The sequence below is a fragment of the Littorina saxatilis genome, linkage group LG14 (genome assembly GCF_037325665.1).
Source record: "Littorina saxatilis isolate snail1 linkage group LG14, US_GU_Lsax_2.0, whole genome shotgun sequence".
NCBI lineage: Eukaryota > Metazoa > Mollusca > Gastropoda > Littorinimorpha > Littorinidae > Littorina > Littorina saxatilis.
Window position 1 is genome coordinate 31,173,047 of NC_090258.1, and position 27,405 is coordinate 31,200,451.

A 27,405-nucleotide genomic window follows, 5' to 3' on the forward strand; every position below is an offset into this window, starting at 1 on the left:
GAGGAGGGATATTATTATATCATGCACAAGCCTGGTCAGATCTCAGATGGTGACTGAGCCGAACTTTTTTTTTTGACCAGAAGCGGTATGCTTTTAACATGTGATATTTGTCGGAAATGACACGACTTCTACACTAGCGGGGATGTCGTTTGGTGTCAGAAGTCGACAAAACCCAGTAAAAGTGTTTCAAATCACCCGAAACTGTGCCGCCCTCAGCGGCTTCCACCTGCAACATAGTCGTGCTTATTTGGAATGTGACGTGAGAGAGAGAGAGATAACGAGGGGGGGATAGAGAGAGACAGGGGCGAATCCAGGGAGGTTTCCGGACCCCCCCCCCCCCCCCAAATAAAAAAAAGAAAGAAAAATGAGAATAAAGATAAACTAGCTGATGGCTCAGATTGCGCCAGATTGCTCCATTTTCCTTGGTTTTATCAACATTTTCCCGGGATGGGGCATGCCCCCGGACACCCCTTCGGGCCGGCCTTTGTCTTCCAAGTGACGGTTTTGGAAAGTAGTTGGGTAATTTGTTTGCTCAGGTTGCACCAGATCGATCAATTGTTCTTATTTTGATCCACATTTGTCTTTACGTTTTGGAAGATTTATAAGGGGAAGTTTCTTGACTCATATTGCACCAGAATGTATCCATTTTCCTTGTTTTTGTCAACATTTTCCGGGAGAGCATGCCCCCGGAATCCCCCTAAGAGGTTCGAACGCTCCGCGCCCTCAACCAAACGCTTCGCGTCGCCGAATTGTTTCTAAAAGAAATTTGGACACCCCCTCCCCCCCCTCCCCCCCCCCCTCCCCCCCCCCCCCCAAAGATAATGTGATCCGCCCCTGCGAGAGACGGACAAAAGAGGAAAGAGAACTCAGAACTCAGAACTTTATTACATAAGGATAAAGGTTTTAGGCTTAGCCTAATCTTCCAACCTGTAAGAGAGAGGGAGAAAGAGAGGAGGAACGAGAGAGATAGATAGAGACAGACCCGCGGACAGACAAAGATGGTTGGCTATACGGACAGGTTTAATTCAATAGTTTTATCTAGTTTTAGAACTGGACTAGAACTGCTACAATAAGGAAACCATACACCCTAACTTTAAAATAATAGAAATCTTGCCTCCATTGACATTTAATTTCAGTCATCACCACAACCACACAAAGTACAACGACCACTACATCAGACACAAGTGCTGCAGGTACAACCACAACTGCTGCAGAGACAACAACTGCTGCAGAGACAACCACAGGTAGCACTACACCGGCCATGACTACAGTTGGTGACAGAGGCAGCACTACAGCGGCCATGACTACAGCTGGTGACACGGGTAGCACTACAGCAGCCATGACTACAGCTGATACTACAGGTAGCACTACAGCGGCCATGACTACAGCTGGTAACACAGGCAGCACTACAGCTGGTGACACAGGTAGCACTACAGCAGCCATGACTACAAATGGTGACACAGGCAGCACTACAGCGGCTATGACTACATCTGGTGACACAGGTAGCACTACAGCGGCCATGACTACAGTTGGTGACACAGGTAGCACTGTATCCGCCATGACTACAGCTGGTGACACAGGTAGCACTACAGCGGCCATGACAACAGCTGACAACACAGGTAGCACTACATCAGTCATGCATCCATATGGTGACGCAGGTAGCACTACAGCGGCCATGGCTACAGCTGATAACACAGGTATCACTACAGCAGCAATGACTACAGGTGGTACCACAGATAGCACTACGGCGGCCATGACTACAGCTGATACTACAGGTAGCACTACAGCGGCCATGACTACAGCTGGTGACACCGGCAGCACTACAGCGGCCATGACTACAGCTGATACTGCAGGTAGCACTACAGCGGCCATGGCTACAGCTGCTGACACAGGTAGCACTAGAGAGGCCATGGCTACATCTGGTGAAACAGGCAGCACTACAGCGGCCATGACTACAGCTGGTGACACTGGTAGCACTACAGCGGCCATGACTACAGCTGATACTCCAGGTAGCACTACAGCGGCCATGACTACATCTGGTGATACAGGTAGCACTACAGCGGCCATGACTACACCTGATACTACAGAGGCCATGGCTACAGCTGCTGACACAGGTAGCACTTCAGCGGCCATGACTACATCTGGTGACACTGGTAGCACTTCAGCGGCCATGACTACATCTGGTGACACTGGTAGCACTTCAGCGGCCATGACTACATCTGGTGACACTAGTAGCACTACAACGGCAATGACTACAGCTGATAACACAGGTATCACTACAGCAGCAATGACTACAGGTGGTACCACAGATAGCACTACGGCGGCCATGACTACAGCTGATACCACAGGTAGCACTACAGCGGCCATGACTACAGCTGGTGACACAGGTAGCACTTCAGCGGCAATGACTACATCTGGTGACACAGGTAGCACTACAGCGGCCATGACTACAGCTGGTGACACTGGTAGCACTACAGCGGCCATGACTACAGCTGATACTACAGGTAGCACTACAGCGGCCATGAATACAGCTGATACTACAGGTAGCACTACAGCGGCCATGACTACATCTGGTGACACAGGCAGCACTACAGCGGCCATGACTACAACTGATACTGCAGGCAGCACTACAGCGGCCATGAATACAGCTGATACTACAGGTAGCACTACAGCGGCCATGACTACATCTGGTGACACAGGCAGCACTACAGCAGCCATGACTACAGCTGCTGACACAGGTAGCACTACAGAGGCCATGACTACAGCTAGTACCTCAGGTAGCACTTCAGCGGCCATAACTACAACTAGTGATACAGGTAGCACTACAGCGGCCATGACTACACCTGATACTACAGCGGCCATGACTACAGCTGGTGACACAGGTAGCACTACACCGCCCATGAATACAGCTGGTGAAACAAGTAGCACTTCAGCGGCCATGACTACATCTGGTGACACAGGTAGCACTACAGCAGCCATGACTACAGCTGGTGACACTGGTAGCACTACAGCGGCTATGACCACAGCTGATACCACAGGTACCACTACAGCGCCCATGACTACATCTGGTGACACAGGTAGCACTACAGCGGGAATGACAACATCTGGTCACACAGGCAGCACTACAGCGCCCATGACTACAGCTGGTGACACAGGTAGCACTACAGCGCCCATGACTACATCTGGTGACACAGATACCGCTACAGCGCCCATGACTACGTCTGATAACACAGGTAGCACTACATCAGTCATGACTACAGCTGGTGACACTGGTAGCACTACAGCGGCTATGACCACAGCTGATACCACAGGTACCACTACAGCGCCCATGACTACATCTGGTGACACAGGTAGCACTACAGCGCCCATGACTACATCTGGTGACACAGGTAGCACTACAGCGCCCAAGACTACATCTGGTGACACAGGTAGCACTACAGCGCCCATGACTACAGCTGACAACACAGGTAGCACTACAGCGGCCATGACTACAGCTGATACTACAGGTAGCAGAACAGCGGCCATGACTACAGCTGATACTACAGGTAGCACTACAGCGGCCATGACTACAGCTGATACCACAGGTAGCACTACAGCGGCCATGACTACATCTGGTGACACAGGTAGCACTACAGCGGCCATGACTACAGCTGGTGACACTGGTAGCACTACAGCGGCCATGACTACAGCTGATACTACAGGTAGCACTACAGCGACCATGAATACAGCTGATACTACAGGTAGCACTACAGCGGGAATGACAACATCTGGTCACACAGGCAGCACTACAGCGCCCATGACTACAGCTGGTAATACAGGTAGCACTACAGCGGCCATGACTACACCTGATACTACATCGGCCATGACTACAGCTGGTGACACAGGTAGCACTACAGCGCCCATGACTACAGCTGGTGACACAGGTAGCACTTCAGCGGCCATGACTACATCTGGTGACACAGGTAGCACTACAGCGGCCATGACTACCGCTGGTGACACTGGTAGCACTACAGCGGCTATGACCACAGCTGATACCACAGGTACCATTACAGCGCCCATGGCTACATCTGGGGACATTGGTAGCACTACAGCGGCCATGACTACATCTGGTGACACTGATAGCACTACAGCGGCCATGACTACATCTGGTGACACTGGTAGCACTACAGCGGCCATGACTACAGCTGATACTACAGGTAGCACTACAGCGGCCATGACTACAGCTGATACCACAGGTAGCACTACAGCGGCCATGACTACAGCTGATACCACAGGTAGCACTACAGTGGCTATGACTACAGCTGGTGACACAGGTAGCACTTCAGCGGCAATGACTACATCTGGTGACACAGGTAGCACTACAGCGGACATGACTACATCTGGTGACACAGGTAGTACTACAGCGGCCAGGACTACAGCTGGTAGCACTACAGCGGCCATGACTACAGCTGATACTACAGGTAGCACTACAGCGGCCATGACTACATCTGGTGACACAGGCAGCACTACAGCGCCCATGACTACAGCTGATACTGCAGGTAGCACGACAGCGGCCATGACTACATCTGGTGACACAGGCAGCACTACAGCGGCCATGCCTACAGCTCCTGACACTGGTAGCACTACAGCGGCCATGACTACAGCTGATACTTCAGGTAGCACTACAGCGGCCATGACTACAGCTGGTGATACAGGTAGCACTACAGCGGCCATGACTACACCTGATACTACAGCGGCCATGACTACAGCTGGTGACACAGGTAGCACTTCAGCGGCAATGACTACATCTGGTGACACTGGTAGCACTTCAGCGGCCATAACTACATCTGGTGACACAGGTAGCACTACAGCAGCCATGACTACAGCTGGTGATACAGGTAGCACTACAGCGGCCATGACTACAGCTGGTGACACAGGTAGCACTACAGCGGCCATGACTACAGCTGATACTACAGGTAGCACTACAGCGGCAATGAATACAGCTGATACTACAGGTAGCACTACAGCGGCCATGACTACATCTGGTCACACAGGCAGCACTACAGCGCCCATGACTACATCTGGTGACACTGATAGCACTACAGCGGCCATGACTACAGGTGATACTACAGGTAGCACTACAGCGGCCATGACTACATCTGGTCACACAGGCAGCACTACAGCGCCCATGACTACAGCTGGTAATACAGGTAGCACTACAGCGGCCATGACTACACCTGATACTACATCGGCCATGACTACAGCTGCTGACACAGGTAGCACTACAGAGGCCATGACTACAGCTAGTACCTCAGGTAGCACTTCAGCGGCCATAACTACAACTGGTGACACTGGTAGCACTTCAGCGGCCATGACTACAGCTGATACCACTGGTAGCACTACAGCGCCCATGACTACATCTGGTGACACTGGTAGCACTACAGCAGCCATGACTACAGCTGGTGACACTGGTAGCACTACAGCGGCTATGACCACAGCTGATACCACAGGTACCACTACAGCGCCCATGACTACATCTGGTGACACAGGTAGCACTACAGCGGCCATGGCTACAGCTGCTGACACAGGTAGCACTAGAGAGGCCATGACTACATCTGGTACCACAGGTAGCACTTCAGCGGCCATGACTACAGCTGCCGACACAGGTAGCACTACATCAGTCATGCATCCATATGGTGACGCAGGTAGCACTACAGCGGCCATGGCTACAGCTGCTGACACAGGTAGCACTAGAGAGGCCATGACTACATCTGGTACCACAGGTAGCACTACAGCGCCCATGACTACAGCTGACAACACAGGTAGCACTACAGCGGCCATGAATACAGCTGATACTACAGGTAGCACTACAGCGGGAATGACAACATCTGGTCACACAGGCAGCACTACAGCGCCCATGACTACAGCTGGTGAGACAGGTAGCACTACAGCGCCCATGACTACACCTGATACTACAGCGGCCATGACTACAGCTGGTGACACAGGTAGCACTTCAGCGGCCATGACTACAGCTGGTGACACAGGTAGCACTTCAGCGGCCATGACTACATCTGGTGACACAGGTAGCACTACAGCGGCCATGACTACCGCTGGTGACACTGGTAGCACTACAGCGGCTATGACCACAGCAGATACCACAGGTACCACTACAGCGGCCATGACTACAGCTGATACCACAGCGGGTAGCACTACAGCGGCCATGGCTACAGCTGCTGACACAGGTAGCACTTCAGCGGCCATGACTACATCTGGTGACACTAGTAGCACTACAACGGCAATGACTACAGCTGATAACACAGGTATCACTACAGCAGCAATGACTACAGGTGGTACCACAGGTAGCACTACGGCGGCCATGAATACAGCTGATACTACAGGTAGCACTAGAGAGGCCATGGCTACATCTGGTACCACAGGTAGCACTTCAGCGGCCATGACTACAGCTGCCGACACAGGTAGCACTTCAGATGCCATGACTACAGCTAGTACCTCAGGTAGCACTTCAGCGGCCATAACTACAACTGGTGACACTGGTAGCACTACAGCGGCCATGACTACACCTGATATTACAGCGGCCATGACTACAGCTGGTGACACAGGTAGCACTACAGCGGCCATGACTACAGCTGGTGACACAGGTAGCACTTCAGCGGCCATGACTACATCTGGTGACACAAGTAGCACTACAGCAGCCATGACTACAGCTGGTGACACTGGTAGCACTACAGCGGCTATGACGACAGCTGATACCACAGGTACCACTACAGCGCCCATGACTACATCTGGTGACACTGGTAGCACTTCAGCGGCCATGACTACATTTGCTGACACTGGTAGCACTTCAGCGGCCATGACTACATCTGGTGACACTAGTAGCACTACAACAGCAATGACTACAGCTGATAACACAGGTATCACTACAGCGGCAATGACTACAGCTGATACCACAGGTAGCACTACAGCGGCCATGACTACAGCTGGTAACACAGGTAGCACTTCAGCGGCCATGACTACATCTGGTGACACAGGTAGTACTACAGCGGCCAGGACTACAGCTGGTGACACTGGTAGCACTACAGCGGCTATGACCACAGCTGATACTACAGGTAGCACTACAGCGGTCATGAATACAGCTGATACCACAGGTAGCACTACAGCGGCCATGACTACATCTGGTGACACAGGCAGCACTACAGCGCCCATGACTACAGCTGGTGACACTGGTAGCACTACAGCGGCCATGACTACAGCTGATACTACAGGTAGCACTACAGCGGCCATGACTACAGCTGGTGATACAGGTAGCACTACAGCGGCCATGACTACACCTGATATTACAGCGGCCATGACTACAGCTGGTGACACAGATAGCACTACAGCGCCCATGACTACAGCTGATAGTACAGGTGGCACTACAGCGGCAATGACTACAGCTGATAACACAGGTATCACTACAGCGGCAATGACTGCAGGTGGTACCACAGGTAGCACTACGGCGGCCATGACTACAGCTGGTGACACAGGAAGCACAACAGCGGCCATAAGTATGGCTGGTGACACAGGTAGTACTACAGCGGCTATGACTACAGCTGATACCACTGGTAGCACTACAGCGGCCATGACTACAGCTGATACTACAGGTAGCACTACAGCGGCCATGACGACATCTGGTGACACAGGCAGCACTACAGCGGCCATGACTACAGCTGGTGACACTGGTAGCACTACAGCGGCCATGACTACAGCTGATACTACAGGTAGCACTACAGCGGCCATGACTACAGCTGGTGATACAGGTAGCACTACCGCGGCCATGACTACACCTGATACTACAGTGGCCATGACTACAGCTGGTGACACAGGTAGCACTACAGCGCCCATGACTACAGCTGACAACACAGGTAGCACTACAGCGGCCATGACTACAGCTGACAACACAGGTAGCACTACAGTGGCTATGACTACAGCTGATACTACAGGTAGCACTACAGCGGCCATGACTACAGCTGATACTACAGGTAGCACTACAGCGGCCATGACTTTATCTGGAGACACAGGCAGCACTACAGCGGCCATGACTACAGCTGGTGACACAGGTAGCACTACAGCGGCCATGACTACAGCTGCTGACACAGGTAGCACTACAGCGGCCATGACTACAGCTGGTGATACAGGTAGCACTACAGCGGCCTTGACTACACCTGATACTACAGCGGCCATGACTACAGCTGGTGACACAGGTAGCACTACAGCGGCCATGACTACAGCTGACAACACAGGTAGCACTACAGTCAAGTTTTGACTGAATGTTTTAACGTTGACATGAGGTGTATGTGTGCGTGTGTGTGTGTGTGTGTGTGTGTGTGTGTGTGTGTGTGTGTGTGTGTGTGTGTGTGTGTGTGTGTGTGTGTGTGTGTGTGTGTGTGTGTGTGTGTGTGTGTGTGCTTTTTCCTGCATAAGTGTATTTGTGATCTTGATCTTGCCAGGCATATTATATATTGTCCCTTCACCAGGTCATATACTAGTATTAACGGCATTGATGCTCTCTGTGCACAGTGAGAATTTATCTTTCAGGATTATATTTTCAAAGCCACTAATGAAAACCCCAACAGAGTTATTTCAGGAAGATATATATTACCCTTAATTCTTTTCTCGTTTTCCAGAGAGTGTGTCATTCACGGTCAGTGTAAACATTACTGTGTCTTTCGACTTGAATAACCAGACATCTTCGCAGTACATGTTGCTTAGTAAAGAGTTTCGACAGCAGGTAAGCCTGTCTTTGTGTGTGGTGGTGGGGAAGAGGCTTGTGTATGTGTGTGTGTGTGTGTGTGTGTGTGTGTGTGTGTGTGTGTGTGTGTGTTTGTGATTGTTTGTGGGTGTTTGTGGGTGTGTGTGGGTGTGTGTGTGGGGGGGTGTGGGTGTGTGTGAGTGTGTGTGTGTGTGTGTTCGTGGGTGTGTGGAAGTGTGGGGTGTGTGTTTGTGAAGGTAAACTTGTGTGTGCGTGGGGGGGGGGATGCGTATGTGTGTGTGTGAGTGTGTCTGCGAGCTGCCTGTAAAGGTTAATGTATGTGTGTCTGTCTGTCTGTCTGTCTGTGTCTGTGTGTGTTTCTCTAGCCTTAAATTTAAACAGGTTTTTTTTAAGAGTGGGCTGAGAACAATACAAATAACAAGTCGCGTAAGGCAAAAATACAACATTTAGTCAAGTAGCTGTCGAACTCACACAATGAAACTGAACGCAATGCAATTTTTCAGCAAGACCAGTCAGTCCACCGCTCATGGCAAAGGCAGTGAAATTGACAAGAAGAGCGGGGTAGTAGTTGCGCTGAGAAGGATAGCACGCTTTTCTGTACCTCTCTTCGTTTTAACTTTCTGAGCGTGTTTTTAATCCAAACATATCATATCTAAATGTTTTTGGAATCAGGAACCGACAAGGAATAAGATGGAAGTGTTTTTAAATTGATTTCAAAAATTTTATTTCTATAATGATTTTTATATTTTTAATTTTCAGAGCTTGTTTTTAATCCAAATATAACATATTTATATGTTTTTGGAATCAGAAAATGATGCAGAATAAGATGAACGTAAATTTGGATCGTTTTATAAAAACAAAATCTTTTGTTACAATTTTCAGATTTTTAATGACCAAAGTCATTAATTAATTTTTAAGTCATCAAGCTGAAATGCAATACCGAAGTCCGGGCTTCGTCGAAGATTACTTGACCAAAATTTCAACCAATTTGGTTGAAAAATGAGAGCGTGACAGTGCCGCCTCAACTTTCACGAAAAGCCGGATATGACGTCACCAAAGACATTTATCAAAAAAATGAAAAACACGTCTGGGGATATCATACCCAGAAACTCTCATGTCAAATTTCATAAAGATCGGTTCCGTAGTTTAGTCTGAATCACTCTACACACACACGCACACACACAGACAGACACACGCACATACACCACGACCCTCGTCTCGATTAAAACATTTAGTCAAAACTTGACTAAATGTAAAAAGTGTTCTACTAAGCCCCAGAACATATCTCATAACCATGGACACAAACATGACGCTCACTGACAACTGTACATTCGGAGCCGTTTACCCACGGGCAATGCAGCCTGCACTGTTGTTATTAAACAAACAAACACACAAAAACAAAACAAAATTATAGTTATCTAGCTAATTTACAAAGGTTTTTATTTCAGATATTCGACCCCTTGAATGCAACTGTCGGAGCAGCCTTAATTGACGTGGTTGTTTTGAACATGAGGTATGTAATTGCGAGAGAGAAAAACATTCAGTTTCGGTTTTTCTTTTGTGTCGGTTGTTGTTGTCGACGTTGTCGTCGTTGTCGTTAGCCTTTTACTAGATTTTTTTTCTTGTATATGCAAGGAGTGTCTGGATGTATGAGTGTTTCCACTCCAGGACAACTACCAATGGCTGTTATGCATTAATAATGGTGAAATAAATTCTTGTTCTTGCGACTGCTGATCATTTCCTCTGTGCATAATTATGCAGCACAAGAAGACACGCCGTGTTCGGGGAGGAGAAAAAAAAGTGTTTTTAATGTCATGTTTACTTTACCTCTGATTTATGGGCGTGGCGTGAGGAAGAATCTATGTATGATTGGTTGTGTCTTGGGCATGCTGTCGGTGTGACGGAGGAGAAGGCGTTTGTCATTAAAAAAAAATCAACATTTTATTTTGTATTGAAATCATTTCTGAATGAAGTATGTTTGATCATATGTTGTCATTTTTGTTGCATTTAAATGTTGGTTTTGTGATCATCTCAGAGAGGGCAGCGTGGTAGCGAATATGACGGCAGTGGTGGAGAAAAACACGTTTGAGCAATCAGCGTCACAGCTGACGACAGCGCTACGCACGCTTGACAGAGAGGGTATTTTCACGCTCAACAATCAATCTGGAACGGCTAATGTCAAAACGACAGATGGACAATCATGTAAGTTTAGAGTCGGTGTTTCTGTTTATGGCTGTGATCGTCTCTAGCTCTGCCTCTGTCTCTCTCTGTCTTCCTGTCTTTGTCTCTGTCTCTGTCTCTGTCTTCCCCTCTCTCTCTGTCTCTGTCTCTCTCTCTCTCTCTCTCCTCTCTCTCTGTCTGTCTCTCTGTCTCTCTCTCTTTCTCTCTCTCTCTCTCTCTCTCTCTCTCTCTCTCTCTCTCCACCTTGCGTTAGACAGCAAGCTCATGTTCTTAATCTGCCAAGTGCATCAAGTAACAGCGGTATGTGATTGTGTTCCACAGACAGTCAGGTGGGTGTATGTGAGGCTTTCAACGCGATCTACACGTGTGTCAACGGGAGTCAGTGTGTTGAAGAAAATGGATCTGCCTCATGCACGTGAGTATTTACATTTTTAAGTATGTGAATTCAATCGTTTTTAGCAAGCTGAGAACAAAACAGAGACAAAGATCGATGGTGATCGAATCGGTCTTGCTTGACCTCCTGGGTTCTCGAGTTTAAGAAACAACAATGAACAAGAACAATAACAACAATTTTTTTTTTCGGGGGGGGGGGGGGGGGGTAATATCCTATATTTATCCCCCTGTGAGCTTCGTTGACGTCATCACACAGAATGAATATCAAAATGTCTACTGCTCTTTCAGTGCATAACATCACTTCCACGGGGTTGCTTGTTTCTAAATTTCATCTGCTTTTGACAACGGCGTAGGAATTGGGAGTGGGGGTGGCTGAAGGAGAAAGGGAATGCAGGGTGGGGGTTTGGACATGGTGCGATGGCTCCAATTGTAATGGTGTAGTGTGTGTAATTGTTTCGGATTTAGTATATATTTGTTATGTTTTTCAGGATCTTAGACGTCAGATTTTTTTAAAATGCATTTTTTGTGCGAAGAAAACTCTTCATCGGCATTTTCATACTCCAGGGCACACAGTTTCAAACATCATTTCCACTAAATCAACCTGTGTTCAGAATGTACCACAGCATTTTTTCCTGGATTTAATTTGTTGACTTCGAATCGAAATTGAATGAACGTTTGAGGGTGGGGATATGAAAGGGTTTGTTTGAGTTCAAAGAAAGTTTGCAGTTCTGCATTCGGTGTATTTAATACAAAGAATACGGAGTATGGTCAATTACTTATTCTTAGCATTTGGAAAGGGTGTGCACATTCATTTATTTTTTCACTGATTCATTAATTAGTTTGAATAGTCAATTATTTATTTAGTTATTCAGTTGTTTATTTATTTATTTATTTATTTATTTATTTATTATTTATTTATTTATTTATTTATTTATTTGTTTGTTTTTTGATTGATTGGTTGATTGATGTTTTTTTTACTGATAGATGTTATTTTTATTTAGCAAACTTTTGCCGTATCAAAAATATTAGCATGCGTCCTCTAAAAATATCAATTGTTGTGTCTTTGTCAGGCCTGCGGAACCATCAGGTAAGAATTAGACTTCATCACATTACACATTATACAGAAAGTGTAGCTCTAATTGTCTTATTAGGTTTTTCGTAAGTAGTGGACTTATTTACATTACACTCTGAATATCATGAAATAGGGAAATCTGTATATCTTCTGAGCCTGGGTGAACCATACTTTGCTGTTCGTTCAAATGGCCTGACATTTTTTTTAATCTGAAATTACCGAAAAATAGCATTTTCTATTGTATGGTTGTGACAAAAAGTTGCCATTCCAAAATATTGCCAGATCTGTAAACTAAAACTCAGACCTAATATCATTTCAAAGCATAGATTCAGTGTAACACATACTTGTTCTGACTGTGCAAGCTTATCTGCTACTGAATCGTAGTTATTAGACGATGATAGGACATTTACAACTAAATACACAGCAGGTATATTATATCACTCTAAAATTACCAAACATTCGATGGTTAAAAAAATGTGAGTCATTTCAGAAATGTGCTAGTTCTTTAAACTAAAATTGAGAGTAGATGTCATGTTTTAAACGTAGATTAAACGAACACACTATTTAATGCAACAGCACAATTTTAATCCCATCGGATTTGTAGTTTTGCCTTTTGATGGGACATAAATAGTTTGAAGACCAGTGTATAGCTTGTTTACTCTAAAAACGGCTGAAAAATTAGTACTTACTTGTATGATGGTGGGAAAAACGGAGTTATTCCAGAAATTGGCCAATTTTGTATACTAAAACTCACACATAATTTCGTTTTGAAACTGTAGATTGAAGAAAACAAATGTATGTTCCAACAAGACTTAAACTGCTTCAACAGCATTGTGTCTTTTTTAGCTGTATTCGAATTCTGACTTTTTGAAGGTGCTAATTGTGTTTTGTGCATAAACATTCCAAAGATTCAAGGACAGGATACAGGGGACCCCCCCCCCCCCAAAAAAAAAAAAAAATGCCACATATTAAGATTCTAATACCTCCTAAATTACTTCAGCGATTGACTTCATATTTTCTTAAATGTGGGATGGTAATTGCACAAAGTGTCAAGTATGTAGGTCAACTAACCCTTCCGCGAGAAAGTTTCGCATGCTGATAGTCCAGTCTAAAGCGAGCGAGCCTTGCGCTGTTACATTTTGGTTACATAAATATCAGGTTAAACTAGATCACAATTATTGGCTGTTAGCAAGCGAATGTACAAAAGAAGAAAGATTGAGATTGTTACAATGGAAAATTTTACATAATATTTATCCCACGAATATATTATTAAATAAAATGAAAATTAGAGAAACAAAATTATGTACATTTTGTAAACACATTGATTATGTTGAACACTTTTTTTGGCAGTGTGAGAAGTTGACGAGCTTTTGGGAAAATGTTGTCCATTATATTTTTAGAAATACAGGATTAAATGTGCACCTCTCAGAACACGATGTCTTGTTTGGTTATCAACCTAATAATATATGCCAAAATAATAAGGTAATTAATCACATTATTTTGATTGCAAAAATGTGTATTAGTAAATATAAGTATGGTGACAGATACGATTTGAATAGTATATTGGAAAATGAAATGTACATTAGAAGATTGTGAGTACTGTATAAGTCGAGACGAGGTGAAGTTTGTTCATGGAACGTTTGATAATTTGAAAAAAAAAAGGATACATTATAAATGATACCACCACCATCATTACCCACCCCCACCCCCCGCCTCTCTCTCTCTCTCTCTCTCTCTCTTTCTTCCTCTCTCTCTCTTTCTCTCTCTCTCTCTCTCTCTCTCTCTCTATCTCTCTCTCTCTCTCGTCTGTCTGTTATGTCTTAATGTTGTATATATATTGATACTTGCCATTTATGATACATGTTGAAGGATGAATGATGATACATTGTAGACGGATGCATGTTACTGATTAAAAGCCCCACAATGATGTGCTTGGCAAATACAAACAAAAAAAACAAAAACAAAAAAAGTATGTAGGTCAAGTGGTTTTATCCAAGCGAAGCGAGCGAAGCAAGCGAAGCTAGGTTGGTCCCACACTAGAGTTGATTTCAACCAAATGATGTGTGTGTGTGTGTGTGTGTGTTAGAACCCCTAAAACTTTCACAGTTTTGACTCGACTACAACACAAATTGGCACAGGCAATGTTATTGATCCCAGGAAGGTTTTAAGACATAAATCGTTTTGATCCGACATCGACAACGGCAGTTACAAGCGCTTCCAATTTCTAAGTCATAACAAAGAAGGAGGTCAAACCCAGGTCAAGAAGACAATCAAAACTCATGACGTCAAACTCATGACATCATTCTCTTCAACACAAGGAGCTGAATTCAAAATGTTATGACATCTTCCATGACGTCAAACTTGAGGATTCCATTTCCAAGCTAAAGTCTTTGTGTACATCAAATCTGGTAGCACGAGATGTTGTAAGAGACACCGTGAATTACTTGCAATCCTGGTGAGTTGGTTGATATGATGGACGACGACAACGACAACAACAACAACAACAACAACAACAACAACAACAACAACACCTCCACCACCAACAACAACAAAAAAACAACACCACCACCACCACCACTAACAACAACAACAACAACAACAACTACAACGACACCACCACCACAACCACCACAACCACCAACAACGAGATGTTGTAAGAGACACCGTGAATTACTTGCAATCCTGGTGAGTTGGTTGATATGATGGACGACGACAACAACAACAACAACAACAACAACACCTCCACCACCAACAACAAAAAAAACAACAACACCACCACCACCACCACTAACAACAACAACAACAACAACAACTACAACGACACCACCACCACAACCACCAACAACAAAAATCCATTAAAAACCGTTATTTTCCATTTCTCAACCGATTTTTATGAACATTTGTGAAAAGGTCCGTTGTCCCTTACTGCATAAGATATCGAGATGTTGGACGAGACTTCGTTATTTACTTGTAATCAGGTAATCTAGGTGTACATCAAATCTCGTAGCACCGTTATTTTCCATTTCTCAACCGATTTTTATGAACATTTGTGAAAAGGTTCGTTGTCCCTTACTGAAGATATCGAGATGTTGGACGAGACTTCGTTATTTACTTGTAATCAGGTAATCTAGGTGTACATGATCAAATCTCGTAGCACGAGATGTTTGACGAGACTTCGTCATTTGCTTGTAATCAGGTAATCTTGGTGTACATGAAATCTGGTAGCACGAGATGTTGGACGAGACTTCGTTATTTACTTGTAATCAGGTAATCTAGGTGTACATCATATCTCGTAGCACGAGATGTTGGACGAGACTTCGTCATTTGCTTGTAATCGCTCTCTCTCTCTCTCTCTCTCTCTCTCTCTCTCTCTCTCTCTCTCTCTCTCTCTCTCTCTCTCTCTCTGTCTCTCTCTGCCAAACATATATGCATTTACCATCCAAAGCACTGCATTTTCCGAGGAAAGATATCATCATAAACAGAGAGAGAGAGAGAGAGAGAGAGAGAGAGAGAGAGAGAGAGAGAGAGAGAGAGAGAGAGAGAGAGAGAGTAAACAAGTATGAAACAATAACAACAAAACAACAACAAGAACATTACACACAAAAAAGGACAGTATTGTCATCAAAACAACAACAACAACAAACACAACAGCCACAACAACAACCACAACAACTGACAAGATTTCTAGGTGTGGAACCTCTCTCTCTCTCTCTCTCTCTCTCTCTCTCTCTCTCTCTCTCTCTCTCTCTCTCTCTCTCTCTCTCTCTCTCTCTCTCTCTCTCTCTCTCAATGATGGCTCCTTCGCTTGGGGTATGCAGTGCCTTGGCGTTGCACATCTACTTAATTTTTACGCTTTGAACAAAAAAAATCAAATTCAGAGAATACCTCAAAAGTAGGAGGTTTGAGTCTGAGCAGTGACCACACTCATCCCACTTAATTGCACCCTCCAGACTCCATGTACTTGCTGTTTCAACTCATCTATTGTCTGAGGATAGTTATTTTATGCCAGATCATTCAGAAAAATCAACAAATAAGTATTTTTGCGTCAATCCCCGAATTTCGATTGTTCTCCGAATGAACATAAAAGTCAGAAAAATTAACATGCAAACTTGAAACTGCGTGAAGTTATCATCCCATATCTCGAGCAAGTATACACCAAATATGAAGCGAATTGCTGCTGTAATGGAGGAGATATTAGCATTTGAATGGATGGCATTTTTATTGGTCACCCTGTATAATATATTCCAACAAGAATGAAACCACATTCAGCAGTCTCGTGTTTTCAGAATTGTATTGAATTTATGGGTTTTTTTTTCATAGTACAAATCGATTTTCCTACATCACAATTATAGAATTTTGCTCAAGATAGATGTGTTCCTTTGTCTTGTTTTGTCACAAAATACAATGTAGGCTACATATCGAAGTTCTGATGAACTTTTAATATAATAAATGTTGTAACAACTTACCCAAGTCCAAACTGCCAGAAGAATTTAGATAAACAATCATTGAAAAGAATAACATACAAGGTATACCAAATAATTAAGTAGTTGATTAATGTACTAATGTATTAAACAATGGCGACTACACGTCTATGACGACAGCTGGTGACACTGGTAGCTCTACAGCGGCCATGACTACAGCTGATACTACAGGTAGCACTACAGCGGCCATGACTACAGCTGATACCACAGGTAGCACCACAGTAGCCATGACTACATCTGGTGACACAGGCAGCACTACAGCGGCTATGACCACAGCTGATACTACAGGTAGCACTACAGCGGCCATGACTACAGCTGGTGATACAGGTAGCACTACAGCGGCCATGACTACACCTGATACTACAGCGGCCATGACTACAGCTGGTGACACAGGTAGCACTACAGCACCCATGACTACAGCTGACAACACAGGTAGCACTACAGTCAAGTTTTGACTGAATGTTTTAACGTTGACATGAGGTGTATGTGTGTGTGTGTGTGTGTGTGTGTGTGTGTGTGTGTGTGTGTGTGTGTGTGTGTGTGTGTGTGTGTGTGTGTGTGTGTGTGTGTGTAGAACGATTCCGAGAAAACAACTTGAGCGATTTTCATGAAACTTTACATGAGCGTTTCTGAGTATAATATCCTCATAATTATGTGTTTTTTCATTTTTAGTTTAAATGTCTTTGATGACGTCATCTCCGGACTTTACTTCGCTATACTGGTTTGTCAATTTCCCTTCGTTTTGCACGGGAAAAGTGAGCGACTTTCTTGCCGCGGGGATTGAAAAAGCTGTATTGTCAAAAATGTAGTGCGTTCAGACAGTTTCATTCTGTTAGTTCAACAGATTGACTAAATGTTGTAATTTCGCCTTATGCGACTTGTTTATAATCTCCTTGCAACATTGACCAATCTATCAATCGAAGCGAATAATTAATAATAATAATAATAATAAAGTGTATTTATATTGCGCCTATCCCTTACAAAAAACAAAAATATTTGGCTCTAAGCGCATTACAACATGTGAAGGACTTGGTACAATCAAGTCTGACAAATACAACAGCACAATATACAGTCGGTCTCTTAGGTAAAAGCAGCTTCGACAGTTAAACACTTCTACTAAAAGATCCTCTGACAATGCATACTGCTTTACAAACATAGTTAAAGAACATCGAGTTAATAGGAATTAAAAAAAGGTTCTTATAATAAAACTATCTAGCGAACGACGAAGAAGAATAATTGACTCTGATGTGTATGTTATGCAGTGTCCTCTCGGTATAACCTCTTTGATTTCTGAAATATAAACGTCGCAGGTAACGATTTGTTGCGACAAAGATCGCATGCCTCGAGTGATAGCCGCAACTTGTTTTGCCTTAGGTCACGTCAGTTTCACTTGAAGTCACGTGAGTTTTGGAAACACGCTTTCATAGCGATTACTGCAGACCATCAGCAGTGAATCGTGGCTCCGATGTGCAGATTTTCGAAAGAAAAATGTATCATAACCAGCGGACACTGCATGACGTACACGTATAATTGTTTGTCAACCTTAAGTGGGATGCAACTTTTCCACAACGCTTGGAAATTCTGACAGAGTAGTTTTCGGACATCGTCTATTTTCTGTTTTTCTTTTATCAATTTAGACGATTCTTGCCTTCTTTCCACCATTACGGCAGAGTAGATGACATTTTCTTTTTAGCTAAATTGAAGTTACCTTAATGAGCTTTTCGTAGCTTTAATTATAAGAAACTATAAGAAAACAAGTCTCGTAAAGCGGTATCAAAACATTTAGTCAATCTTCCGACGTAAACATCAACGCTGTTCCAAAAAGTCTTTATCGAGACTGAAATATGTATTATCGAACTCCGTCTTCTAAGACAGCGCTGTCTCCGTATATCATGTACACAGGGGACTAACATAACTGGTATACAACGGATTTTCGTTGTCTTTGAGCTTGATATCAAATCAAAACTCACCAGATTTCCATGACAATTAACACTTGATTTTTTTTAGATTGTATCCTCACACCTTTTTTATTTATAAATATCTTCGATGACGTAAACCTGGCTTTAAAACAAAGGTTGAGGCGGCACTGTGGTGACCGCATTGTTTTTAATGATTATTGTTATTGTGTTTGCAGCTAGAGCTATGAAATGTTGTACACTTTTAGGGTTTGATGACCTCCAGACATAACCAAAGTCTTGTTGATCCTCGTCAAATACCAAGGTCATGGCCGGGTCAAGTCTTAGTCATAATATGGAAATGGATCGGGAACGCAGAAGAAGAAGAAGAAGAAGAAGAAGAAATGAACAATTTCATGAACGTCTTTAAAGCTACATCGGGGTTAAGTTTGGGTCATGCAATGATTTAAAAAGAATTTTCTCCAACATTTGTGAAGCCAGAGCTTTGAAACTTTACATACTTCAAAAATGTGAAGACCTCCATTTAGAACCTAAGTGTGGTTGACTGTTAACAAATGTTATAGTCACCTCGGGGGTCAAGTTTGGGTCCAAAAAAACCAAACCGTTTATTTAATTTTTTTTATGCCAGATCTTTGAACTTCTGGGTTTGATGACATAAATCCAGAGGATCCTGGTCATATTTCAAAGTCACAATAGTAAAGGTTTTGGGTCAGTCGGAAGGAAATCATAATTTTCTTGAACGTTTATTGAGCTAGAGCATTATACTAGCATATTATATATTACAGCATAATTATTATTATATCTTATTTTTACGAAGGTGAGTCGTGTGAGCATTTGCTCCTCTTGTCTTCTTATAGTGACTAACTTATAACATCGTCTCTCTGTCTGTCGGTCTTATATAATACCTGGAATAATAATCAGTTCGTTGGTTTATGTTTATTCATTACTTTGTAGTGAAAAATTACGCAGCTATGAATAGTAATTGCGGATTCTGCTTAAATGATAATTGAAGGAGGGATTTGCGTATTTTCAAAGGCTAGTCTTTTAGCTTCTTTTGATTGTCTTTTTCCAGCTCCGGTTTCTTTTGGGAGTGAAGCGGGAGATGAACAAGTGCCAAAAAAAAATGACAAGCTGACTAAACCTAAAATGAACTCTGAGATCTTTGTGGGAAACAAACTCCAACAAAATGTCTACGTAAGAACGTCTGTCTCTGTCTGTCTGTCTCGGTCTGTTTCTGTGCATTTGCATCATGCTTTAATGGCGGCGATTGACCCCGACAATCAACTTCACTAATATTTCGCGAGTATCAAGTTGTCTGTGATCATTTCAGAATGAGTTGAAACAAGTGTGAAGAAATGAGAGAAATCAATCAGACAGACTTATGATACAGAATGTCTAGATACGATGACAAGCTAACATTCAGATAAACGAGGGGTGGTTTACATGTGCCGCAATGATGTGTTTCTATTTGAATTATTGTTATGTGTCTTTCTAATATAGCTGGAAATAGTGTGATAACATGACGTTTTTGGAGACTGAAATGAGAGCAGTTTCTCGACATATTTCACGCATGAACATATTTCCTGGAGCATCCGATCGATTTTTACGAAAAAATGACACCATGCCGAGCCGAGTCCACACAATCACATATAAACTAAATTAGACAAATTGACCGTGACATTTTTGCACCGACCTGAACCATTACCTCCATGTTGAAAAATGGCATCAGAGGGGGTAAAAGTGGTGCTAAATTGAACATATGCATGCTGAGTGATATGTGAGCGCTTATTTTTTGTAAAGTGTTCATCATCTGCTATGTTCGAAAACAGATAATTATAAGGTTACCTTCAGGAACTTTAAAATTATGATATTTTTACACTTGTTTCAACACACTCTGAAACTATCATAGGCAAAATGAATCTATTTGTTTTGGTCAATCGGTGTCAAAATTTGACATGTCATTAATAGGAGAAATAAGCGTCGAACAGAACCAGCGCCCTTCCATTAAAACCTGGCTTGAAGTTTTACATTTTGTATGTAGGTTTGGAAGAACTGCTCATAATATATGTAGCACTCCGGCCCTGTTCCTTTTTATCACACCCCCTGTTGAACGTCATTTCTCGTGACACAGCAGAAAACAAAGGATGTGACCACACAAAAAAAGAAAAAAAAGAAGAAAAGAACAGGGATGTAAATTTTGAGGTATGATTCGTAGAGGTTACATACCCATGGCAGCCTCAGGAGATATTGAAAATAATGGTCGAAGTTAGCTGATCATAGAAAATGCGAGCCTCAGCTAGCCTCCTTTCTCCTGTGTTTGTTTTTTTTAAGAAAAAAGGGTGTTTTTGTGCCACAGTTTGATCGAATCCTAATCAATCTGCCAGTCCACCTGAGATGGGGGAAGAAGTGCTGTTTCCCGTCGGGTCACACCTATCTCGACAAATAAGCGTTGGGTCACACCTATCTCGACAAATAAGCGTTGGGTCACACCTATCTCGACAAATAAGCGTTGGGTCACACCTATCTCGACAAATAAGCGTCGGGTCACACCTATCTCGACAAATAAGCGTTGGGTCACACCTATCTCGACAAATAAGCGTCGCATTAGTCCAGCGCCAATCCTTGAATTAGAATAAATGTCTTCATCAGTACATGTGTTACACTATGTGTGTAGAAGCAAAATGTGATTGTTTTTTTAATTCATTTTTTTCCCTGTGTAGGTCGGACACACTTTGTTCATGATCAATATTCTATCATTCTGTCTCCCTAGATAAGTCCAAATGGCTTCATCGCAGTAGGTGATCCCGTCAGAAATACTAAATTGAATCCGATGCGAACGATGATTGCCGCGTACTCCACACGGATAGACGTCACTGAGCCTAACTCTAGTAAGTTGTTGTTGTTGTTGTTGTTGGTGGTGGTGGTGTTGGTGTTGGTGTTGGTGCTGGTGTTGGTGTTGGTGTTGAGTAATACTAAATTGAATCCGATGCGAACGATGATTGCCGCGTACTCCACACGGATAGACGTCACTGAGCCTAACTCTAGTAAGTTGTTGTTGTTGTTGTTGTTGTTGTTGTTGTTGTTGTTGTTGTTGTTTGTTTGTTTGGTCGTGGCGGTGGTGGTGTTGTTGTTGATGATGATGTTGTTAATGGTGTTGTTTGTTTGTATTTGGGTTCACCTTTGCCTATCTGTCAGTCTGACTAACCGCTCTGTCTGTCTGTCTGTTTGTCTATCTGCCTCGCTTTAAAGAATTTAGAGAAAACAACGTTGTTGTTAGCTATGCTGAATGTTTGCATTCATTTGGAACTGTGTGAGAGATTGAAATGTCGCTGCCGTGTCTATTCTCCTCTATGCACGGAGAGCCAATCCCTTAGAACATCAATTATGATTTCAATCTCATGTTAATTTGCACCGCCTGCTGTCAAATTGTCATACAGTATACACCGTTGGAATAATTGTATTATTGTTGTTGTGTTTTTGTTTGGTGATTGTTGGAAAATTGCTGTGTGATTATGTAATGCAGACTGAAATGTAAAACGATCATCTTAGTGTGGTCAAACTGTCCCGTCACTTGTTTGGTGTTAACATCGACTGCCGTTTGCTTATTGGTGCCCATTTCCCACCGGAATCATTTTCATATCATGAAGAGAAAGAGGATATAATTATAGTCTTCTGGAAGCTTGAGAGAATGTAGAGATCTGCCCATGACAGTTTGTGGTGATTTGAACTCAAGAACTTCATCTCTCAAGGGTGAAAACGCAGATCCTATTTCTGATCTGTGGCAGTGACATAACTGACTTATTTTTACATGCCAAAAACGTCCAGATATAAAAACAAGTCGCGTAAGGCGAAAATACAATATTTAGTCAAGTAGCTGTCGAACTCACAGAATGAAACTGAACGCAATGCCATTTTTCAGCAAGACCGTATGACTCGTAGCATCGTCAGTCCACCGCTCATGGCAAAGGCAGTGAAATTGACAAGAAGAGCGGGGTAGTAGTTGCGCTAAGAAGGATAGCACGCTTTTCTGTACCTCTCTTTGTTTTAACTTTCTGAGCGTGTTTTTAATCCAAACATATCATATCTATATGTTTTTGGAATCAGGAACCGACAAGGAATAAGATGAAAGTGTTTTTAAATTGATTTCGACAATTTAATTTTGATAATAATTTTTATATATTTAATTTTCAGAGCTTGTTTTTAATCCAAATATAACATATTTATATGTTTTTGGAATCAGAAAATGATGGAGAATAAGATGAACGTAAATTTGGATCGTTTTATAAATTTTTATTTTTTTTTACAATTTTCAGATTTTTAATGACCAAAGTCATCAATTAATTTTTAAGCCACCACGCTGAAATGCAATACCGAAGTCCGGGCTTCGTCGAAGATTACTTGACCAAAATGTGAACCAATTTGGTTGAAAAATGAGGGCGTGACAGTGCCGCCTCAACTTTCACGAAAAGCCGGATATGACGTCATCAAAGACATTTATCGAAAAAAGGAAAAAAATGTTCGGGGAGATCAATCCCAGGAACTCTCATGTAAAATTTCATAAAGATCGGCCCAGTAGTTTGGTCTGAATCGCTCTACACGCACGCACGCACGCACGCACGCACGCACACACACACACACACACACACATACACCACGACCCTCGTTTCGATTCCCCCTCGATGTTAAAATATTTAGAAAAAACTTGACTAAATATAACAAAATGAACATGTGTTTGACCGATTCCTCTTTTAAGGTTTGCGAAGAATTTGGTCTGGTCATTTTAAATGGTTTGCGGGAAGCACAGCCTCCTCTGGAAACTTCAAATAGATATCGAGAATGGCAGTAGTGTAATGGGTTACTTTGTCAATCAATCAATCAATCAATCAATGAGTCTTATATCGCGCATATTCCGTGGGTACAGTTCTAGGCGCTCTGCAGTGATGCCGTGTGAGATGAAATTGTATACGGCCAGTAGATTGCAGCCATTTCAGCGCATATTTACCTTTCACGGCCTATTATTCCAAGTCACACGGGTATAGGTAGACAATTATTAACTGTGCCTAAGCAATTTTGCCAGGAAAGACCCTTTTGTCAATCGTGGGATCTTTAACGTGCACACCCAATGTAGTGTACACGGGGGGAGGTTCGGACACCGAAGAGAGTCTGCACACAAAGTTGACTCTGTGAAATAAATTTCCGCCGAACCTGGGATCGAACTCACGCTGACAGCGGCCAACTGAATACAAATCCAGCGCGCTACCAACTGAGCTATATCCCCGCTATATTGTCGTCTCTGTATACATGTAAGCACGTGCGCGGGACAATCGAATCACCTTTGGAAGTACACATTTATAATTACTTTTGCCGAATTCCAACGTTTGCACCGCCTTCCGAATCGCCTCTTCCCAAATCGCCCCATCACAAGGTCAATTGCTTCAATGCTTGGGGTTCGACACTGTGTTCTAAGCTAGACTATGGCGAATCATTTGATACTATACTTTATTCCCCCCTCTGCTTCTTTACCTCTGTAAACTTGTAGAGCTAGTTATTTTTCGATAATGACCCAGCAACCAAACAAATAACGAGCCAGCAACAGCCTGAATCCTCGATAGTGCAATGGGTTGAGAAGCTGTTCTGTTTCGGTACTACTTTTGCGACTGAAAAGTTCCGAACGCTCTATACGTACGAAGTATACATCTCTGGAGCAAACAATACAAACATACCGCATTTAAATTAACAACTACAGGCCTGAACACATGAATCTCCATATAAAATCCATGAGTTCGGTTGTTTTCTGAATCTAGATCTGCCGTTCATCACAAGCAAATTCCCAAGGCAAGTAACTCATACTCTGGCGACAAGAGTAGTTCCCCTTCTTTTAACGCAGTTTCTTCGACAACACTGACTGCAATCCGACGGTCAGTTTTCAACAATATTTCATTTTATAAACAGATCACACGCAACCAAATGCACACATCTCATCAATTTAAACAACATAAAGCGGTTTCATACACTATTTTCCTCAGAAAACTGAACTTCATACAGTAATTAACGTTGGAACACGGGTGCAAAAGTTCGTCTGCTAGTCCCATTTGACGAAAGAACATTTACTAAGCGATACTAAAACATAAACAGAACACACAATATCTGCCTTTACCGCCACAGCAGAATAACAGCATATCTGTGTACTTGATTTTAGTCCAAAACAGGGAAACTGAAAAGAAGTCAGGGCCGGACTAGGCTAAGAGGAGGGGGGGGTTGCTAGAGGTGGTCCAGGGGGATATCCCCCCTGGCCGCAGGGGCGGATCAGTTCATTTTATGGGGGGGGGGTTCAAAAGTATATTGTGAAGATATGGGTGCGAAGGCAAAGCGCCGAGCCGACGGCGCAAAGCGCCGAGCCGACGGCGCAAAGCGCCGAGCCGACGGCGCAAAGCGCCGAGCTTGCTAGGGGGGTCCGGGGGCATGCCCCCCCGGAAAATTTTGAAAAAAAGGATGCAAAATGGTGCAATCTGGTGCATTCTGAGGATGATCATTACCAGTTTCAGGCAGCAGATTTTGTCACTGATTATAACCCCCAAAATTGAAACTCAATGTAAAATAAAGAAATGCATACCTCATTCAATATTTTTATATTTTTATATTTATAAGGTGGGTCCGGAAACCCTAGAACACCCCCCCCCTCCTCCTCGTCCGCCCCTGGGCGGGGTCAAGGGGCAGAGCCCCTTGTGGGGGTCAGGGGGCGAAGCCCCCTGAAGCTGATGGGTAGGTCATATTCTGAGATAAGAAAATGGTCGCTCCTTGCATGAAACGGCATAAAATAAGCAATAATAAAAAATGTTTTAAATAAGTAAGGTACATGTTCAGGCTAGGGGGGGGGGGTTGCGCAACCCCCATAACCCCCCCGGTAGTCCGGCCCTGGAAGTGTTAACAGAATGGAATGATTTGCACGGAACTATACAACCGCTCATTAATCGATCGCCTGCGCAGGTTGACTGGTTGAGTGATTCGGATTCGATCAAACTTTCGCACAAAAACTCCTGTTTTTTTGGAATAACTGAAGAAAGGAGGAATAAAGAGGTTACACACCTCGTCTCAGGGATTATTAAAAATAATGGTCTCAGTTCGCGGTCATGAAAAAGCTCGCTGAAGCTCGCATTTTTCATGATCCGCTAACTTCGACCATTATTTTTAATAATCCCTGAGACTCGGCATGTAACCTCTACTATATAGATCTGTACGTATTATCCCCCCACATCTCTACTTTAGTACAGTAAGGATCAAAGTGCGCGATGGAACTCTACTGAATGACAGCATAGAAACTCTACTTAAGATAGCATTCTGCTCTTAATTGTTTCTTTCCAGATGTGTTCTACCATGTTTACAATACAAGCGACAGCGTGCGGCTGAACAGCTTGACTTCGCTCATCGGGTCAACTTTTACTGCCAACATAGCGCTGGTAGTCACGTATGACAGAGTCCAACAGCGAGACACGGTATGCATGGGGCATTGTGTTATGCTATGCTGTGCTGTGCTGTGCTGTTCTGTGTTGCGTTGTGCTGCGCTGTGCTGTGTTGTGTTGTGCTGTGCTGCGTTGTGTCGTGTTGTGTTGTGTTTAGTTGTGTTGTGTTGTGTTGTGTTGTGTTGCGCGTTGCATTGCGTTTTGTTGCGTTATGTTGTGTAAGTTTGGCTTGTGTTGTGTCGTGTTGTGTCGTGTCGTGTCGTGTCGTACGTGTCGTGTCGTCTTGCGTTGTGTTGTGTTTGTTGTGTTGTGTTGCGTTGCGTTGCGTTGTGTTTGTTGTGTTGTGTTGTGTTGCGTTGCGTTGCGTTGCGTTGCGTTGGGTTGGGTTGGGTTGGGTTGAGTACTGTTATGCTGTGTTCGGTTTGGTTGGGTTGTGTTGGGTTATGCTGTGTTGTGTTTGGTTGGGTTATGTTATGCTGTGTTGTGTTGGTTTAAAGTTCGCCATTTTGAACAGTTGACTGACGATTTTGACCTTTTGAACACACACACACACACACACACACACACACACACACACACACACACACACACACACCAAGGGACATGTCAACAGTGTGTCAACAGTGTCCAGGAAAGTCAAAGTTGGATCGGAACTGCTTCATGTCCCCTCTTTCTTTCAGAAGCCAATGTATTAGTTTTATCATCACTCTTCAGCTTAAAGGTAACTTTTTCATCTCGTCTTTCAGAACATTAACGAGGATGGATCAAGCCGCTCGAAAAGGAGTGTGTCTGATGGGGTCAGTATGACGCAAGCAACCCTGCTGTAGTTAAGTGTGCTTATTACTATTGCGTGAACAATGGGACTAATTTGACCAGCCAGTACCTTCACTGAAATGTTTCAGCGGTCACGCCGAGACCCGTTTTATTCATCACATTAAAAGATAACCAAACATATTTGGAAAGACACATATCAGTGTGAGTTCTTTTTGGGAATGACATTTTTTTCTGATTAATAAACTCAATAGAAAAAATATTGAAAGACAAGTTGCTATAGTAACCATGAGAAAATCCCAAATTGGAGCATCTCAGTCCCTGGACTGGTTCGGATATCATTTTGGTCGCAATTTATCGTTAGCTCAGTGGGAATAGCACT

General features: G+C 43.5%; 4 protein-coding genes across 5 annotated transcripts in view; 3 read left to right on the forward strand and 1 right to left on the reverse strand.

Annotated features, from left to right (window-relative positions):
• Window positions 1-447: 447 nt before the first annotated feature.
• On the forward strand, window positions 448-4,637 carry LOC138946578 (mucin-22-like). Its single transcript, XM_070318023.1, has 4 exons — window positions 448-511; window positions 1,137-3,584; window positions 3,873-4,157; window positions 4,582-4,637. The coding sequence occupies exons 1-4, from the start codon at window positions 448-450 to the stop codon at window positions 4,635-4,637; spliced, it is 2,853 nt and encodes a 950-aa protein (XP_070174124.1).
• A 1,234-nt stretch (window positions 4,638-5,871) lies between these two features.
• LOC138946579 (calphotin-like) lies at window positions 5,872-6,969 on the reverse strand. Its single transcript, XM_070318024.1, has one exon. The coding sequence runs from the start codon at window positions 6,967-6,969 to the stop codon at window positions 5,872-5,874; it is 1,098 nt and encodes a 365-aa protein (XP_070174125.1).
• LOC138947556 (uncharacterized) overlaps window positions 6,938-27,405 on the forward strand; it is a 90,580-nt gene continuing 70,112 nt past the window's right edge. The window contains exons 1-10 of one of the 2 annotated variants that reach the window (XM_070319045.1): window positions 6,938-8,279; window positions 8,664-8,767; window positions 10,198-10,262; window positions 10,785-10,951; window positions 11,252-11,345; window positions 12,394-12,410; window positions 19,865-19,986; window positions 21,563-21,680; window positions 26,155-26,285; window positions 26,999-27,049. In XM_070319045.1, the coding sequence (XP_070175146.1) occupies window positions 6,968-8,279; window positions 8,664-8,767; window positions 10,198-10,262; window positions 10,785-10,951; window positions 11,252-11,345; window positions 12,394-12,410; window positions 19,865-19,986; window positions 21,563-21,680; window positions 26,155-26,285; window positions 26,999-27,049 (2,181 nt within the window). In that variant the 5' untranslated portion in view covers window positions 6,938-6,967. Of the gene's footprint in view, window positions 8,280-8,663; window positions 8,768-10,197; window positions 10,263-10,784; window positions 10,952-11,251; window positions 11,346-12,393; window positions 12,411-19,864; window positions 19,987-21,562; window positions 21,681-21,763; window positions 21,837-26,154; window positions 26,286-26,998; window positions 27,050-27,405 lie in introns of those variants that run through there. The other variant, XM_070319046.1, reaches the window with a different exon arrangement.
• LOC138946762 (salivary glue protein Sgs-3-like) lies at window positions 15,102-19,022 on the forward strand (the record flags this gene model as incomplete). Its single annotated transcript, XM_070318166.1, has 3 exons — window positions 15,102-15,245; window positions 15,962-16,156; window positions 19,011-19,022. Coding segments are annotated over 3 exons (351 nt in total), but the record flags the coding sequence as incomplete, so codon positions are not given.